This window comes from Nannospalax galili, unplaced genomic scaffold (assembly GCF_000622305.1).
Source record: "Nannospalax galili isolate Female #2095 unplaced genomic scaffold, S.galili_v1.0 scaffold901, whole genome shotgun sequence".
Taxonomy (NCBI): Eukaryota; Metazoa; Chordata; class Mammalia; order Rodentia; family Spalacidae; genus Nannospalax; species Nannospalax galili.
Genome location: NW_008344555.1, coordinates 1550911 through 1568354, shown reverse-complemented (window position 1 = coordinate 1568354; position 17444 = coordinate 1550911). Strand labels below are relative to the sequence as shown.

General features: G+C 38.1%; 1 protein-coding gene across 1 annotated transcript in view; it reads right to left on the bottom strand.

Annotated features, from left to right (window-relative positions):
* Positions 1-17444, bottom strand: part of LOC103740156 (transmembrane 9 superfamily member 2-like) — a 134973-nt gene that overhangs the window by 100572 nt on the left and 16957 nt on the right. The window contains exons 3-5 of the mRNA XM_008840713.1: positions 16176-16269; positions 13934-14061; positions 12821-12950 (exon numbers count right to left, since the gene is read on the bottom strand). Of these exons, the coding sequence (XP_008838935.1) occupies positions 12821-12950; positions 13934-14061; positions 16176-16269 (352 nt within the window). The remainder of the gene's footprint in view (positions 1-12820; positions 12951-13933; positions 14062-16175; positions 16270-17444) is intronic.

Below are 17444 nucleotides of genomic sequence, written 5' to 3'. Positions count from 1 at the left end.
ACATTTAGATGCCAAGAAGCTCAGAAAGTAACCGACTGTGACTAGTAATAATCAGATATATAGAGATTAGAAATGCATGTGCAAACATCTAAGTGTTAATTGCATTAAAAATGAATTTTTCTGTATGAAACTGTGTATTTTAATAATGAAATAGAAATTTTTTTAAAGATTAAAACCTCAATTTTATGTCTTATAGGGTTTATACTGAGAAAAATTGTATAACTGTATTAATTCAACTGTAAACCTAAAAATTTACAGCCAATTTTGAAAGAGATGCATCTTATCTGTGGAAATTGTTATTAAATATGTAAATTCTGTTGTAATGAAATGTTTCTTCTAATTATGTGTTTATTAAATAAATAATTTAAAAAAACAGTGAGAGATCATCTCTCACTCTCAAAATACAAAACAAGAATCACATCTGTAATAAAAGAATGAAACTGTATGAGACCAGGTAAATAAAGTGCTGGCTTATACAATGTGGTTGTGAAAGATGAATCCCAGCATTTGTAAGGTAGATGCAAAAGGATCAGTAGTTTAAGGTCATACTTGGCTACGTAGTGACTTCAAGGGTAGCTTTGGCTGTGTGAAAGCTTATCTCAGTTGGAAAAATGTAATACAACAGAACTAAGACAATTTAATTGTTTTAAATGACCTAGCAAGAGGAAACAGTTTTAGAAGATACCACAAAACAAAATTCAATAATGTGGTGCTGGAGGGATGGCTCATCAGTTAAAAGCATTGGCTGCTCTTGCAGAGGACCCAGGTCTGTGTCTCAGCATCCACATGGTGGCAAACAACCATCTATAATGGAATTTCTAGGGGATCAGACATGTTCTTCTGACCTCTATGGGCAGTATACACATGGGTGCACTTAAATACATGCAGGTAAAACACATATACATATAAAATAAAAATAAACAAATCAAAAAAGAATGTTTAAATTCAGTCATATGTTTAAAAAATTTGAAACTAAGAAGTTCTGAGCAGTCAAAAAAGCCGAATAGTTGACCTTAATTCCTGAGCAACTGGTGTCCAATTTAGAAAGTCCTTTCCTATACCTGAATCTTGTAGGTTACTGCCAATATTTTCTTCTAATAGTTTCAGGGTTTTGAATTTCACACTGAGGTCTTTGATCCCTTTGGAATTGACTTTTGTACAAGGTGAAAGATGAGGATGTAGTTTCATTCTTCTACAGATGGAAATCCAGTTTTGCCAGCACCATTTGTTGAAGACACTGTCTTTCCTCCATTGTGTGTTCTTGGCACCTTTGTCAAATATTAGGTGGCTGAAATTGCATGGACTCAGGTTTGGGTCTTCAATGATGTTCCATTGATCTATGTGTCTATTTATGTGCCAGTACCATGCTGTTTTTACGACAATAGCTCTGTAGTATACTTTGAGATCTGGTATAGTAATCCCCCCAGCATTGTTTTTTGTGCTCAGGGTTGTTTTTGGGTATTTGGAGTCCTTTGTGCTTCCATACAATTTTTTTTAATTTTAGAATATTTTTACTATTCCAAAGAGAGGCAATCTTTAACAATTTTTTCCAGAAGTAACTTAAAGCAAGTTACATAAAAAAATATACAATGAAGTTTAATGGGGCAAAATAAGAATAAGAAATCAAAGACCAAGGATTTACCTACATGGAGTCAATTTTGCTGGAAAAATTAAGGTTTCCATTAGCTCTATTCTTTTTCTTTGGGGGGGGGATCCAAACAACTTTATTGGACTTGCTAACAGAGCATAAAGTGGGGGGTTATTTACAGAAGAGTGGGCTCCCCCCCATTTACAGATGCACTGGAATGTCTACACTCAATTATAGAACCCGTGACTTCCCAACAGCTTCCCAACAGCTACACAAAATGTTGAGAGAGGTGCCTCGTGGTGTCGGGTTATATATCCTTAACCCCTCCTCCACATGCAGCTAAGGTTGACTGATAAGGTGGGAGGGGTAATTGACTGCCCCCTCCACTCCTTCATGACCACAGGAAGGAGGTGTGACTATAGTTTGCCAGTATAGTGGTAGGAGGAGACTAAAAAGCTTCTTACAGCAAAAGAAACAAAAAAGTAAAGAGAAAACCCACCAAGTGTGAATAAATCTTCACCAGTGACACATGTGACAGAGGTTTAACATCCAGAATATATAATGACCTTAAAAAACAAAGAACCAAGAAAATAAATGACCCAATTAAAAGATGGACTACAGATCTAAACAGAGTTCTCAAAGAAAGAAATAAAGATGGCTAAGAAATAAAGGCAACTTAAGATGTGATTAGGATAACTAAAAATGGCAGAAGTGGAGTGTAGCACTAGACCTGATATAGGAAACTTTATGTTGTTACCCATAAAATGTAATTAAAGAATATCAGATTGGAGCAGAATTTTTAAAAAGTGTTCAACATAGTAATTAGGGAAATGCAAATTAAAATTGCCATAAGATTTCATCTTACCCCACTCAGACTGCCTAAGATCAAGAGAACAAATGATATCAAATGCCGGCAAGGATGTAGGGAAAGGGGAACGCTCATCCACTGCTAGTGGAATTCCCAACTTGTGCAACCCCCAAGGAAAACAGTGTGGAAAACTCTTTAAAAAACTAAAAATGAACCTACCATATGACCCAATTATACCACTGCTTGGCATATACCTAAAGGACTCATCCTATTGCAGAGACACTTGTACAACCATGTTTGATGCTGCTCTTTTCACAATAGCTAAGAGATGGAAGCAACCTAAGTGCCCCTCAGCCAACGAGTGGTTAACGAAAATCTGGTACATTTATACGATGGAGTTCTTACTGAGTGGTAAAGATGAAATAATGAAATTCGCAGGTAAATGGATGGATCTAGAAACTGTTATACTAAGTGAAGTAGCACAGACTCAGAAAAATAAAAGACATACGTTCTCCTTCACTTGTGGATCCTAGCACCAAATCCTTATAAGTGGACGCATATCCTGATGTAACTGCAGGAACCAGGAATATGGAAGGGAGCCATGGAGGTAAAGGAAAAGAAGGAACCCAAGGGAGAAGAATAGTAGAAAGGTGTTACTAAGGGAGAAATATGTAAAAAAGGGGGTAGTTAAAGGGGAAGGGAAGAAGGAGGGCTATACACTGAACTATGGGAATAAAGGGGAAAAAATCTCCTGATACAGTTTTTAAAATGGAGATCTTTTTTAAAGGTTAAAAACTCATTCAATTTTGTCTTACAGGGTTTATACTGAGTTCAATATTGTATAATTGTATTAATTCAACTGTGAACCTAAAAATTTTATAGCCATTTTTGAAAGAGATGTATCTTTGCTCTGGAAATTGTTATTCAGTATGTTAAAGCTGGAATGAAATGCTTCTTCTAAAAAAAAATCTTAAGCACAGAAGGAACCCTACAGGGATGCATGAAAACCCTACCAGAAACCATATGGTTGTTAAATAAAAATCCCAGTGCTAGAGGTGGTTTGCCCCCCTATGAGCTGTTGGCCAGAGGTGCCCTAAAGATCCCCAAAGCAATAAAGGCCATTGCCAGTGTGTTGATTGTACACTAGAAGTGGATGGCAAAACCCTGTTGCTGAAGACACCACATGATGTGATGAGAGAGGAAGAAATCAACCTTGGACTAAGCTGGAAACTCCCTGCCATTGGATGGATGGCTTTTATAGTCCCAGAAGGTGACATGCAGATGGCTGAGGGAGAACTATCCCCTCTAATTATGCTCATTGATGGATCCCGGGTGATGCACTATCAACATGCCAAACAAGATGTTCCAGGTGGTGCCATAGTGGCATGCCTAGTGTATGTACAACCAACAAATTTTCAGTTGGATATAATGCCCACTATTAGCGGTGAAACACACATCTGGTCCTGTAGACCAGGCCAATCCCCTGTGGCAGGGGAGGATCTAGGCCCCAGTGGGGAAGTCACTGCAATTGTTTTGTTAGATGGTTGTGATGCACCTGCTAACGTACAGTCCAAGCATTTGTGTTTACGCCCATATATTATAGCAGCCACTGTTTAGATGGTCTTGCTTCTCGCTGTTTGTGTTTTTATGGTAGGTGGAATCCCGCTGAAATGGGCCAACAGCCCATGGAAAACAGATTATGCAGAGATCTGAAAGTTCAGTGCCTTGTCACAATGGGAGGAAGATCATCTCATACCTACCACCCCCTCCAAGGCTCAGTGACTTTTGAGGAAGAGGCTGGTGGAAAGAATGTGAAAGCTGGAAGAAGGGGTCAAGTGTTACCTGGAAGTGTCCTCTGACCACTATGCCAGCAAGTTATAGTCACACCTCCTTCCCACATTTACCAAGGAGTCTAACGGGAAGTCAGTTACACCTTCCACCCAGTCAGTCAACCTTAGCTGCATGTGGGGGAGAGGCTAAGGATATATAAACCGAGAACGTCATGAGGCACCTCTCTCAACATTTTGTGCAGCTGTCAGGAAGTCACAGGATCTATATTTGAGTGTGAACTTTCCAGTGCAGCCATAAATGGGGTACTCACTCTTCTGTAAATAAACCCCCACCCTCTGCTCTATTAGCAAGCCCAATAAAATTATTAGAATTTTCAAAAAAAAGAAAGAAAAGAAAAAGAAAGAATAGAGCTAATGGAAACGTTCATTATTGCAACAAAGTTGACTCCATGCAGGGAAATCCTTTGGTCTTTGATATCTTATCCTTATTTTCCCCCCTTAAACTTCATTGTGTATATACATATATGTGTATATACAAGACCTGCTTCAAGTTTTTTCTGGAAAAATATGCTAAAAATTACATCTCTTTTCAATAATAAAAATATTCTAAAAGTGAAAACAAATAAATCAAAAAAATTTTAAAGCAAAATAGGCAAAATGGATAAGCAAACGCATACAAAAAGAAAACAAAGTAACTTGATTTAGTATATATGTATACAGATATCAAAACATGTTACATACTATAAATGGAGTTTTTGAAGCGTGTCTGGGTTACAGAGCAAGTTCAAGGCATCCCTGAGCAACTTATTAAGACCCTGTTTCCAAAACAAAAAAGTGAAAACAGATGGGCTGAAAGGGGATTTGGTATATAGCTCAGTGATAGGAATGTTTGCTGAACAAGCAAGTGGCCCTATACCCAACCCCAATATAACAATGAACATCAAGGAAGCTGGAACTTCTCTTCCAGACATGATGCAATAACATGGAACCAGATTTATCCTTTTACCTTAAGTGACTTAAAGAAGACTATATGAAGCAACAATGTTCAGGCACTAGACAATAAGGAGTTTAAGAGTAATAACCTAGAAGAGGGAAATTAATATGAGCCTAGTGTTGTTTTCCAGCTTACTTGCCAGAGAAACTTTTCAGGCTGTGGCATAGGCAGAGGTTATTCAAACAGAGCCTTATGTTGTCACTGAGTTCTAAGGACAAGACTAGGGAGGATTAGGAAGCTAAAATTTGTGAATCATAGTATCAGAAAGACAATAGCTTAACCCAAACAGATTTTTGGAGACACATAAAAACGTCTCCTTACGTGATTATCACACATGTAAAGTATTTGGAGCTAAAGGCAGTATGAGAGACGTCTGTGAAAATAATCTTTGCCAGTAGAGGGCGCTAGACAAACATTACAAAGAAGGGGTTTTGTTTCTTGGTTGATAAACACGCCACAGGATTTCTGTTTCTCCAGGATGTTGCAATCCACAATGAATTAAATGAATCAGGTATCACAACAAAAAAGAACTGGAAAGACAACACGTGCCTCCTGGTGAAAGAACACACCACCTTATCTTGCCAAAGAAACCAAACCTATTATCACATTAAGTTGCTTGGATCCAGCTGCCAATTTGCAGGAAACAGAAGACAGAGGAACATTCAAAATAGATGAAACTGAACAACACAGTGATGAACAGATGAACAGAGGTCTAAAAAATCAAATATACAAATGTTTGGCTGGTGACATGATTCAGTGGGTAAAGATGCTGTCACAGAAAGACCTGAGGTGAATCCCCAGGACCCACATAAACATGGAAGGAAAGAACTGACTCCAAGAATGTTGTCCACTGGTCTTCACAAGTGCCATGGAATGTGTGGACCTGCACACATCACACACATCTCACACACACATACACACACACACACACACACACACACACACACACCAATAATAATAAAAAAAATTTTACATTTTAAACTCAAAGTGTTAAGTTTAGAATTATGATGCTGGGCTATAATTTTCTCAACTTTACAGTTTGAAAATGTATTTGTAGGCATGGTGGTGCACACCTTTAATCCTATCACTTGGTGGGATGCTGAGGCAGGTGGATCTCTGTGAGATTGAGGCCATCTTTGTTTACATAGCAAATTCCAGCCCAGCTGGTACTATAGGGGGACTCTGTATCAAAAAAAAAAGAAAGTGGGCGGGGGATGGAGAGATGTCTCAGTGGTTAAGAACACTGTCTGCTCTTACAAAGGACACAAGTTCAGTACCCACATGGAGGCTAACAATGTCCATAAATCCAATTCTAGGGGAAACTGATGCTCTCTTCTGACCTCTGCAGACATTGCATGACACGGGTGCACTTATATACATGCAGGCAATACAGTCACACACATAAAATAAAAATAAGTACAATATTTTTTAAAGAAAAAAATATATATGTATGTGACACACACACAGAATCAAATGGAACATAAACCTATGTGGACTATATATAGATTCAACAATCCACATTACAAACAGAAAGCATTTGTAATGCTTTTGCACTGGTAATGATTCCCCAAACAAAACAATATAACTATATAAAATTTGTCTTATATTGGGTATGGTAATCTAGAGATGATTTTATAATGTATGAGGGGATATGCATAAGTTCCATAAAAATACAATATTTTAAAAAATAGACTTGAGCATCAATGGACTTTGGAATCTCTGAGAAGGGAAAATCCTTGGACCAATTCCCTTGGGATAAACATTACAAAAGTTAGGACGCTGGATACCTTGGAGGAAGAAAGAGTATTGTAAACTAACAGGGCCACATGGAAACCTTCAGAAGTATCTGGTCAAATTCCATTTCTTGACCTGTGTGGTGGTTTGAATGAAAATGTCCCCCATAGGATCCAAGTATTTGGACATTTTGTCACCAGATGATGGTGCCGTTTTGGGAGGTTTTAGAAGGTGTGGCTATCCTGGAGGAAGCACATCACTGGGGGCGGGCTTAGAGAGTTCTTAAGCCTTGCCAGCTCTCCAGTCGCTCTCTTGCTTCCTATGTCTGCGTGATGATGTGAGAGCTTAGCTTCTGCTGCCCCTGCTCCAATCACCTCCAGCCACCATGCCTCCCTATCATGATGGACTGTAATTCCCCTGGAACCTTAAACTCAAATAAACTCTTCCCTCTATAAATTTCTTTGGTCAGTGTTTCTATCACAGCAACAGAAAAGTGACTAATACAACTTGGTTGGAGTGTACAAGGTGTTCCCTTTATAATAATCCATTAAGGGGCTGGAGAGATGACTCAGTGATTAAGAGCAGTGACTGCTCTTGCAGGGGACCTGGGTTCAATTACTAGTACCCACACAACAACAACTATCTTTAACTCCAGTTTCTTGGAATCCAATGCTGTCTTCTGACCTTTTCGGGCAGTGCAAGACACAGGTGCACTTACACACACGCAGGCAATGTATTCATACGCATAAAACATTTTTAAAATATATTAATAGATATAATAATTAACTAAACATCTTTGTGATTTTCTAGTGGTAGCACATGCCTTTAATCCCAGAATTTGGGAGGCAGAGGCACGCAGATCTTTGGGAGTTCAAGACAAGCCTGGTCTACGTAGTGAGTTCTAGGACAGCTGGGGCTACAGGGAGACCCTGTCTCAAAAAGACAAAAAAAAAAAAAAAGAAAGAAAAATCTATATCCTTGGCCTAGCAATTACACAGACATAAACAGACCTTGAGGTAATAAGTAAGAGTGTACAAATTGGTTGGACAGTTATGGTAATAGCTATTAATTATTGAGTGTTTCTTGTATATTAGACACTGCTCCAAGCACTTTACAAGAATTATACTGTCTGGAGCTGGAAAGTTGGCTCAGAGACTAAGAGCACTGGTTGCTCTTGCAGATGACCCAGGGTTAATTCCCAGCACCCAAATACCAGCTAACAACTGTCCTAACTCCAGTTCTAGGGGATCCAATACGCTCTTCTGACCTCTGTGGGCATTGCATGACATGGGTACACTTACATACATGCAGGCAATACATTCATACATATGAGCTATAGTCATAAAATCACGTGATACTGGCACAAAAATAGACACATAGATCAATGGAACATCATTGAAAATCCAAACCCGAGTACATGCAATTTCAGAGACCTGGTATTTGACAAAGGTGCCCAGAACACACAATGGAGGAAAGACAGCATCGTCAACAAATGGTGCTGGCAAAACTGGATCTCAACATGTAGAAGAAAGAAAGTAGATCCTTATCTTTCACCTTGCACAAAAGTCAACTCCAAATGGATCAAAGACCTCAATGTGAAAATGGAAACTCTGAAACTATTAGAAGAAAATATTGACAGCAACTTACAAGATATAGGTAAAGGAAAGGATTTTCTAAATCAGACAGCAGTTGCTCATGAATTTAGGTCAGCAATCAACAAGTGCAGCCTCATTAAACTAAAAAGCATCCAGTGACACATCTGACAAAGGTTTAACATATAGAATATATAAAGAACTCAGAAAACAAAGAATCAAGAAACCAAATGACCCAATTAAAAGATGGGCTAAAGTTCTAAAGAGAGAGTTCTCAAAGTAAGAAATAAAGATGGCTAAGAAACATCTCCAAAAGTATTCAACATCACTAGTAATTAGGGAAATGCAAATTAAAATCACCCTAAGGTATCACCTTACCCCAATCAGACTGGCTAGGATCAAGAGAACAAGTGATACCAAGTGCTGGCAAGGATGTGGAGAAAGGGGAACACTCATTCACTGCTGGTGGGATTGCAAACTCGTGCAACCTCTACGGAAAACAGGGTGGAGAACTCTTAAAAAATTAAAAATGAACCTACCATATGACACAGTTTTACCACTCCTTGGCATATACCCAAAGGACGCATCCTATTGTAGAGACACTTGTACAACGTTTGTTGCTGCTCTTTTCACAACAGTTAAGAGATGGAAGTAGCCTAAGTGCCCCTCAACTGGCGAGTGATTAACAAAAACGTGGTATATTTACACAATGGAGTTCTATTCAGCAGTAAAGATGAAATAATGAAATTTGCAGGTAAATGGATGGATCTAGAAACTGTTATACCTAAGCAAAGTACCACAGACTCAGAAAAACAAACAATGTATATTCTCCCTCATATGTGGATCCTAGCACCAAATCCTTTTAAATTCCAGGTCCTTTTAATAAGATGATGTTATACAACAGTCCCTTCTGCATGAAATAACTACCATCATCACGACTTCAGCTGAGCCTGATCATTAAACAGCATCACGACTGGGTTTGTTGACAATTGTGCTCATTCATTAAAGGAGGGGCAAACAGGGTCATTGGACCCTCACTGGAGTATCCAGCCACTCTTCCCAGCCAACTGTATGTAATTTGGCCCTAATCACACATGGACTCCTGGATTTGGGAAGGCCTAAAGTATACAATCTGGGGAAGGCTAGGAAGAGAAGGCATGACCCATGACCCATGCTGGGTAAAGGCTTTCCAGTGTGCATACCCTCAGGTCGTACATACACCTCAGAAACCCCTCAGTTATATCACTAAGTAAGCTCAATAAATTCATTGGTCCCCAATAGAACTTTAATCAAACATTGGCTTCACACTAGAACCTTAAAAGGGAATAAACATTGCTTAGCATACCCAGGAAAAGAAGTCTCACAACAGATGGAAAATTTATTTGTTAATGCTATTATGTCTCATAATTATTTTTATAAAAAGAAAATGAGAATGTAAAAGATGTTAAAAAGTGTATGGGAATGGAGATATTTTCCAAAATAGAAAAAATGAGAAAGCCTAAGCAAGTGATGAAGGTCTGTGTAGGTTTGTTATGATATAGAAAGAATGAGACAAAAATAATATACACATAACCTTAAAATGTGTATGGTCATAGTTTAGTCAACTAGTTTAAGGAACAAAATATACATTTAGTCAAGGTTTAGTCAAGAGGACGGTCAACGCAAAGGAAACATCTCATTCATGCTTCCAAGTGAAGCAAGACATGGTTGAGCAGGACCTGTGACTTATCTTCACACAGATGGAACTGGTAAAAGAAAGGAGCCAGGGGCACCTCCCAAGTCCATGTGACCCCTGAGGAACAGATCCTCAAACGACCTTAAGTGTAAAAATAAATTGATTTATTTGGGCCAACTGTATGGTCTTAAACACCCAAAAGGAAAGTATAACCAAAGAGTAAAGTCATCAGTATATTTCTTTAACAGTTGAAGGGATTACACTTCCCAGACATTAGGCTTAAGTCTACATAAAAAGTTGTTTAGACAATTATTTCTCATTGATGATTTTGTTCCTAATCAGAAAGTACTGCTCAGATATAAGATTTCAAATCTTGGTCTCCAATACTGTAGTTCCCACCTGTGGCTAAGTGAGACAACCAGCTATTGTTCTAAAACGATGGCTAAATTTGTTTTCTCCCCCTATCTAAAAGCCTTTGAGAGGGAACTGACACTGATTCTAGCCACTCCAACAGCTATCAAAATACTTGAAAACAAATCCTGAATCCATCACTCTAGAGTCCAGCCTTAGCAGACAAAAGAAAATTGAGGAGGAGCCCAATAGAGTGATGCTTTTGGAAGCTCTCCTCAAGAAATTCCAATGGACTCTGATATGAACATTTGAAATTTGCCCAGTTCTGACTTCTTCTGGTTCCCTGTCTAGAACTTGTAATACTAACTGCTCCTGCCTTTACTTGCCCTTCACATCTCCTATTCACCAGTCAAGGACTTTCTTTTCACCTTACAAATAAGAGTTATACAATTTGGGAGTCTTTTAGATAGACCCACTGAAGGGGTACCCCACTTGCCTCACCCTGCATCCCTGTTCAGCATGTTAGAAGCCGAAGCAGTCTGAATCCCAATTCCCTATTGGCAATTTGGGTAACCCCTTCAGAGGATGGCATGATAAGAACAAGAGGTAGGAATTGGCTGGGCAGTTAGAGTAAAAAGACCCCAAGGAAAAGTAGCCAGTTTTTTTGGCTAAAGGTCAAAATGTCTTTGGGCTTCTTAGCAACGTTCCAAAGGCCAAAAATGTCAAAATTATTTGGGAGCTTGTATCTAATCCTTAAAAGATTTAGGGTTACCTCTTCAGAGGAGGGAATGTTAGAGCAGCAAAAAGTGCCATTAAAAAAAGAAGAAAGAGTAGTACATGAAGTTGTCCAAAAGAAGCGATAGAGAGATATGGGAGGAGTTGGAGGGGAGGGAGTGGGCATGGATTTGATCAAAACATGTAATATGCATGTATAAAATTCTCAATAAATTTTTTAAAGTAAAAAAAGCATAAAAAAAGTCCTGTTCAGAAGAGCATCAGTTGTCCACTTGACACACCTAGGATGAAGAAACCTCCATTAGGGAATTTCTTCTATTGCAGCCATGTCTGTGAGGTATTGTCTTGGTTACTGAGTGATGAGGGAGAGCCCAGTCCACTGTGGGTGGTGCCACCCCTGAGCAAGTGGCCCTGAGTTGAATAAGAAAATAGGCCGAGCACAGGCCAGAGGAGCCAGTCAGCAGCATTCTTCCATGGTCTGTGCTTCAGTTCTGGCCTCCCAGTTCCTGCCCTGGTTTTTCTCAAGGATGAATTGTGATCTGGACATGTATGTCAAATAAACACTTTCTTCACCAAATTGATTTTTGTTGAGTGTTTTATTAGAGCATTAGAGAAGCAAACTAGGACAAGTACTGTCAGCTAGACAAGCAAGCCCGGAACCTGAGTCATGCTATAACTTTCCTTGCCTTTCCCCTTTTACCCCAATCGTCACTTTAAGTTTCTACATGTAAAACATTAAAATCTGCCACATATGGTGGTGTACACTTTTAATCTCTGTACTTGGGAAGTAGAAGCAAGAGGACCAGGAGTTCAGGGTCATTTTCAGCTACACAGTGAGGCCAACTTGGGGCACATGACAGTCCCATTAAAAAGAAAAAAAAACAGTTTGAGAACCACAAGACAAATTTCAAACAGCATGATCGGGGTCTCTAAATTAAAAGGATCTGTGTTAATGTATTACCTCTTCCATTTTCTAGCTGTAATGGGCCTAGTCAAGTGCAATGACTTCTCTGTTATTCAGCTTCAGTAGCAGATTCCAGCAACAGTACTGTTGTGAGGATTAAATCAACCACTGTGTATAAAGTAACCAGCAACACTGCTAATGCAGTAACAGGCATTCAATCCTATTTCCCTTTGCACTTGTCTGGCCTCTGCTCAATGCCTTTTTAGTTATTTCTCTAGCTACAAATCTTAGACTTATGCCACAGACATGCTCAGTTACTCACAGCCCTCCCTCACAATGACCACAGTATGCTGTCTCATGTTTCAAAATTGTTGATCACACTAATTTCTCTCCTGCAAAATCTTACCCTTGGTCTCACATTATAGAATATATTATCACACAGATTTCTTCACATCTAGCTCCCCTACTTAAGAAAATGAATTTAGGAAGACAGAGACAAAGTACATGTGTCCTTGTATCCCTAAATACATAGCACAAAGCCTAGAAGATGGTAGGCATCCCACTAATGTTTACAAAATGACTACGATAGAAATTAAATCATGTGGGGAGCAGCACTCTTGTGTTACTCCAGTAAGTTTGCAATACTTACAATAACAATGCAAGCACCTTTCAATTTGTCACCTGGGATATTAAAACATCCTATTGGAAATCCTAATGTGCAATACTCCTCTCCATCTTCCATATCATGACACCATATCATGGGCATATTATCAATAACCCTAGATGAGAAAAATTTTAAAATAAAAGATTTAACAAACATTTTCATATCAAGCAACATGTGTTATCTTACAAATACTTAAGTTCAAATGTCAATCAAACTCAAAACATAAAAGGTATAGATTTCTTTTTGTCTTTTTGAGGCAGGGTCTCCTTGCAGCCTCAGCTGGCCTAAAGCTCACTGTGTGGACCAGGCTGGCCTTGAACTCACGGAGATCTGTCTGCCTCTGCCTCCTGAGTGCTGGGACTAAAAGCACGTGCTACCACGCCCAGTTAAAGTATGTAATTTTTTATTAAAAGTACTTTTTTTTGGTCTTTTTGAGACAGGGTCTCCCTGTAGCCCCAGCTGTCCTGGAACTCACTATGTAGACCAGGCTGGCCTTGAACTCACAGAGATCCGCTTGCCTCTGCCTTCCAAGTGCTGGGATTAAAGGCGTGCGCCACCACACCTGGCCCTATTAAAAGCACTTTTAAAAATATTTTTATTGATTTGAGAATTTCATACAATGTATTTTGATCATACTCAGGCTCCCTGCCCCCCTTCCACCAATACAGTGCAACCTCATGTCCTCTAGTATTGCCTTTTTGGAAAGGCCTATCAAATCTGATCTGTTTCCTAAATGCTTTTGGGTTATCTGTTGGAATCTAGTCAACCTCCCAGTCATGACATCGGTAAGGAAAACTGACTCTTTTCCTGGCACCTATCAATTGACAGCAGATCCTCACCAAGGCCCTGGGCTTCCTGTCTACTTTACATCCATGTTGGACTCCTGTCTAGTCCAGGTTGTGCATGCTGTCATAGTGCTATGAGTTCATATGTGCAGCTACCCCGTGGTATTCAGACAACACGGTTTCCTTGCATTCATCTACCACTTCCACCTCTGGCTCTTATGATTTTTCTACTCCCTCTTCCACATGGCCCCTGTATTAAAATTACTTTTGAAAGAAATAAAAAAATTAAGTCAGTTGCAGATTCCAAACCTACCAGGAATGATAGTAATTCTGCATTATTCTGTTCTTCAGAAAAGCCAGTTTGTTCATTTGATCTTTATTTTGTGCAGTATAAGATTTTACACAAACTTTCCTACATGTTTCTTCTTTCTTGAAAGAAAACTATAAAAAATTAAAAATAGTAAGAAATTGTCAAAATTTTATGAGTCAAATGTCACCAAATAAACAATTTATCTTACAGGTAATTTTTTTCTTCGAAAACATATGTCATCCTTCTCACAACATCTCCTCTCAGTTTCACTTTATAATTGAAATTATTTCTCTAGACATGCATGAAAAAGCTTTTATCACCAAAGGGAAGACTTCATCTTCTTCCATATACTAGGGTTCAAATACAATTTGTCCCCTCAAAGTAATGCAAGGTTCATTCTATATCATTAAAATATAACTTTCTGTTAATGAGATTAAGGGGGCAAAAACTCAATCTCACTATATTTCCATTTGAGGCATTTGTAAAGTGACTAAATTAAGCCATTAGGTTAGGACCCTCATGATTGAATCCTGGTGGCCTTAAAAGGGAGAACAAGCATGTACTTCTACCATTTTATGACGCAACCCAGAAGGGTCAGTGTCAGAGCTAGTACAATGGTGTTTGGGCCTTGTACCTCCAGAACGGTGAGTCAAGATAAACTTCTTTTCCTTTTTATTTGAGAGAGATTTGAGGGAGGGAGGGAGGGAGGGAGAGAGGGAGGAAGAAGAGAGAAACACCGTGGTCCATGTAATGGAGATCAAGTACAACTTCTGGGAGCCACTTCTCTCCTTCCACCATGTAGACCACACGGATTGACTGAACTCAGATTGTCAGGCTTGGTGGCAAGCACTTTACCAACTAAGCCATCTCACAGCCCCTACTTTTCATTTTGTTACTGTTGTGTTTTTTGAGACAGAATTAGGTCTAAAAAAGAAAAAAAAAAAACAAATTGCTTGGCACACATACGCACATGTGTAAACTAGTCAAATTCTGTGCTTTAGATATATGTATTTGTTGTAGTTCAATAAAATCAAGAATAAAGTAAAACAAAGTAAATTTCCTCTCATAACTGCCTACAAAAACATTTTATCCTCCTATTTGGTAATATATTGAAGGTAAACTAAATACATAATCAGTGTCCAATTATATCTCCTTATATCTTCCTGCCCAAGATATGAACAGTGCAATACATTCACTGCTTTACTTTATAAAGTTTAAAAGAAAAACTGGGGGAAAAAAACTTTGTATTTCAGGCATGGTGGCACACATCTTTAATTCCAGTACTTAGGAGGCAGAGGTAGTGGATCTCTGTGAATTTGAGGCCAACCTGGTCTACACAGTGAGTTCCAGAATAGGCAGAATAACATGATAAGACCTAGTTTCAAATAAATAAACAAACAAACAAATAAAAAATAAATATCTTATGTGAGCTAGGTATGATGGCTCACACTTGTACTACCAGAAGTGGGGAGGTTAAGGTAGGACTACCATGAATTTAAGGCCAGCCTAGGCTACAGGGTGTGACCCTGTCTTTAAAAGAGAAGAGCAGGGCCAGGTGTGGTGGTATGTGCCTTTAACTCTGGAGAAAGAAGCATGTGGATCTCTGTGAGTGCAAGATCAGTTTGGTCTATATAGTGAGTTCCAGGTCAACAGGGGCTATAGGGAGACCCTGTCTCAAAAAAACAAAACTAAAAAGTAAGAGAAGAGCAAAAACATCAGTCCTATCGGCAACACTAGTTCTAAGACAGACTGAGCTACATACAAAAACCTTGCCCCATAATAAAAAAAAAAATCCTACTCACTGGGTGTGATGGCATACACCTTTAATTTCAGCACTTGGGAGGTAGAGGCCTATTGATCTCTGTAAGGCAGACAAACCCGGTCTACAAAGTGAGTTCCAGATCAGCTGAGGCTACAGGGAGACCTCTGAAAAATTAATAAATTTTAAAAAATCCAAGAACAGAAAATTAAATTCAATTATATTAAAAGGGCTGGGGGTGGCAGCTCTGTGGTAAAACACTTGCCTATCATGTATGATGCCCAGTGTTCACTCCCCACTACCCTTTCCCTCACACAACCTTTTATATGGAATAACTACCAATGATACTTTGACATGTTCCTCTGACATTAGATTCTAGCTCCTTTTCTTTTTCTTTCCCTCCTTTTAAAACAAAGAATCAATTTTAAATAGTTTTTAGAAAATTCTTTCAAAAGTAAGATTTAATGATAAAATCTGCTGAATAACCTTATAAGGAGATGATGTTATTTGTTTTCCAAATAGTATTTGTCCAAGAGTTTCAGGAGGTGTTTTCTTTAAGTCATCTTGACAGAAGTCAAAGCTAAGAGAGAAGAGGTTCAAGTAAGACTTTTTAAATTGACAAAGAAATCTATCTTTATAATTCATCTAGCATCTCTACTGTTAGCAACACTTCTTATAAAATTATGACCTGGAATATGTCAACTTGTGAATTATCTCAATGTATATTTCTCTTTAGATTGTCTAACCTCCACATACATTGCTTAAAGGCTTGTGTTATTTCTCTTGACTTTTTTAACATAGGAAATCACAATTTTTTAAAGCCCTCACAACATTATCAGTGTTAGACTTCAAATTACGTGGAAATATGGAAACAGAAATTTCAAATCCATACTAATTCTAACCCAGGACATTCAGAAACCAAAATTATTAGTTCTAATCAAAGAGGAATTTCTTCCTAAACATACTCCCATGTACTCGCAAACAGTTACTGAGAAGAATTAGAAGTTCCTTCCAATTAAAATAAATATAAAATTATTTAAATAGAAAAGAAAGTGATATAGTAGCCTTGTATATATTTTATAAAGCAAGATATTATGGTCTGAAGAAAAAAACAGAGTGTTGCATATATTTTAAATCCTTGGGCTAATATATTTATACCTGGCATTGTGACAAACGTCAGACTGGATTTTATTTCGCTGTTATTAGAAGAAATAAAGTAACACCAAAGGACACCACAATATTTTTCTCTAATGTAGAGCACTTAGATTTTTCCAAATGATAAGTCATACTTAAGTTTTGTTATGCAATAAAAGAGCACTATTAAACAGAACATCATCATTCATTAAAACCTTTTCTCAGGAACTTAGCCTATGTTTTAAATTTTAGCTGCAATTTGGTGAAGGCATTTTTTAAGGCCCAATGTACAGTAGATTCATCAACTGCCTTTCTAAGAAACAAAAATCAGTATAATTTTTAAGTACTAGTATTGCATTGAATGCTGCTTTAATAATGTCACGTGACCTTTATTATAAAATTGCATTTCTTAAACCTTTTCTCAGGAACTTAGCCTATGTTTTAAATTTTAGCTGCAATTTGGTGAAGGCATTTTTTAAGGCCCAATGTACAGTAGATTCATCAACTGCCTTTCTAAGAAACAAAAATCAGTATAATTTTTAAGTACTAGTATTGCATTGAATGCTGCTTTAATAATGTCACGTGACCTTTATTATAAAATTGCATTTCTTATACGGCTAT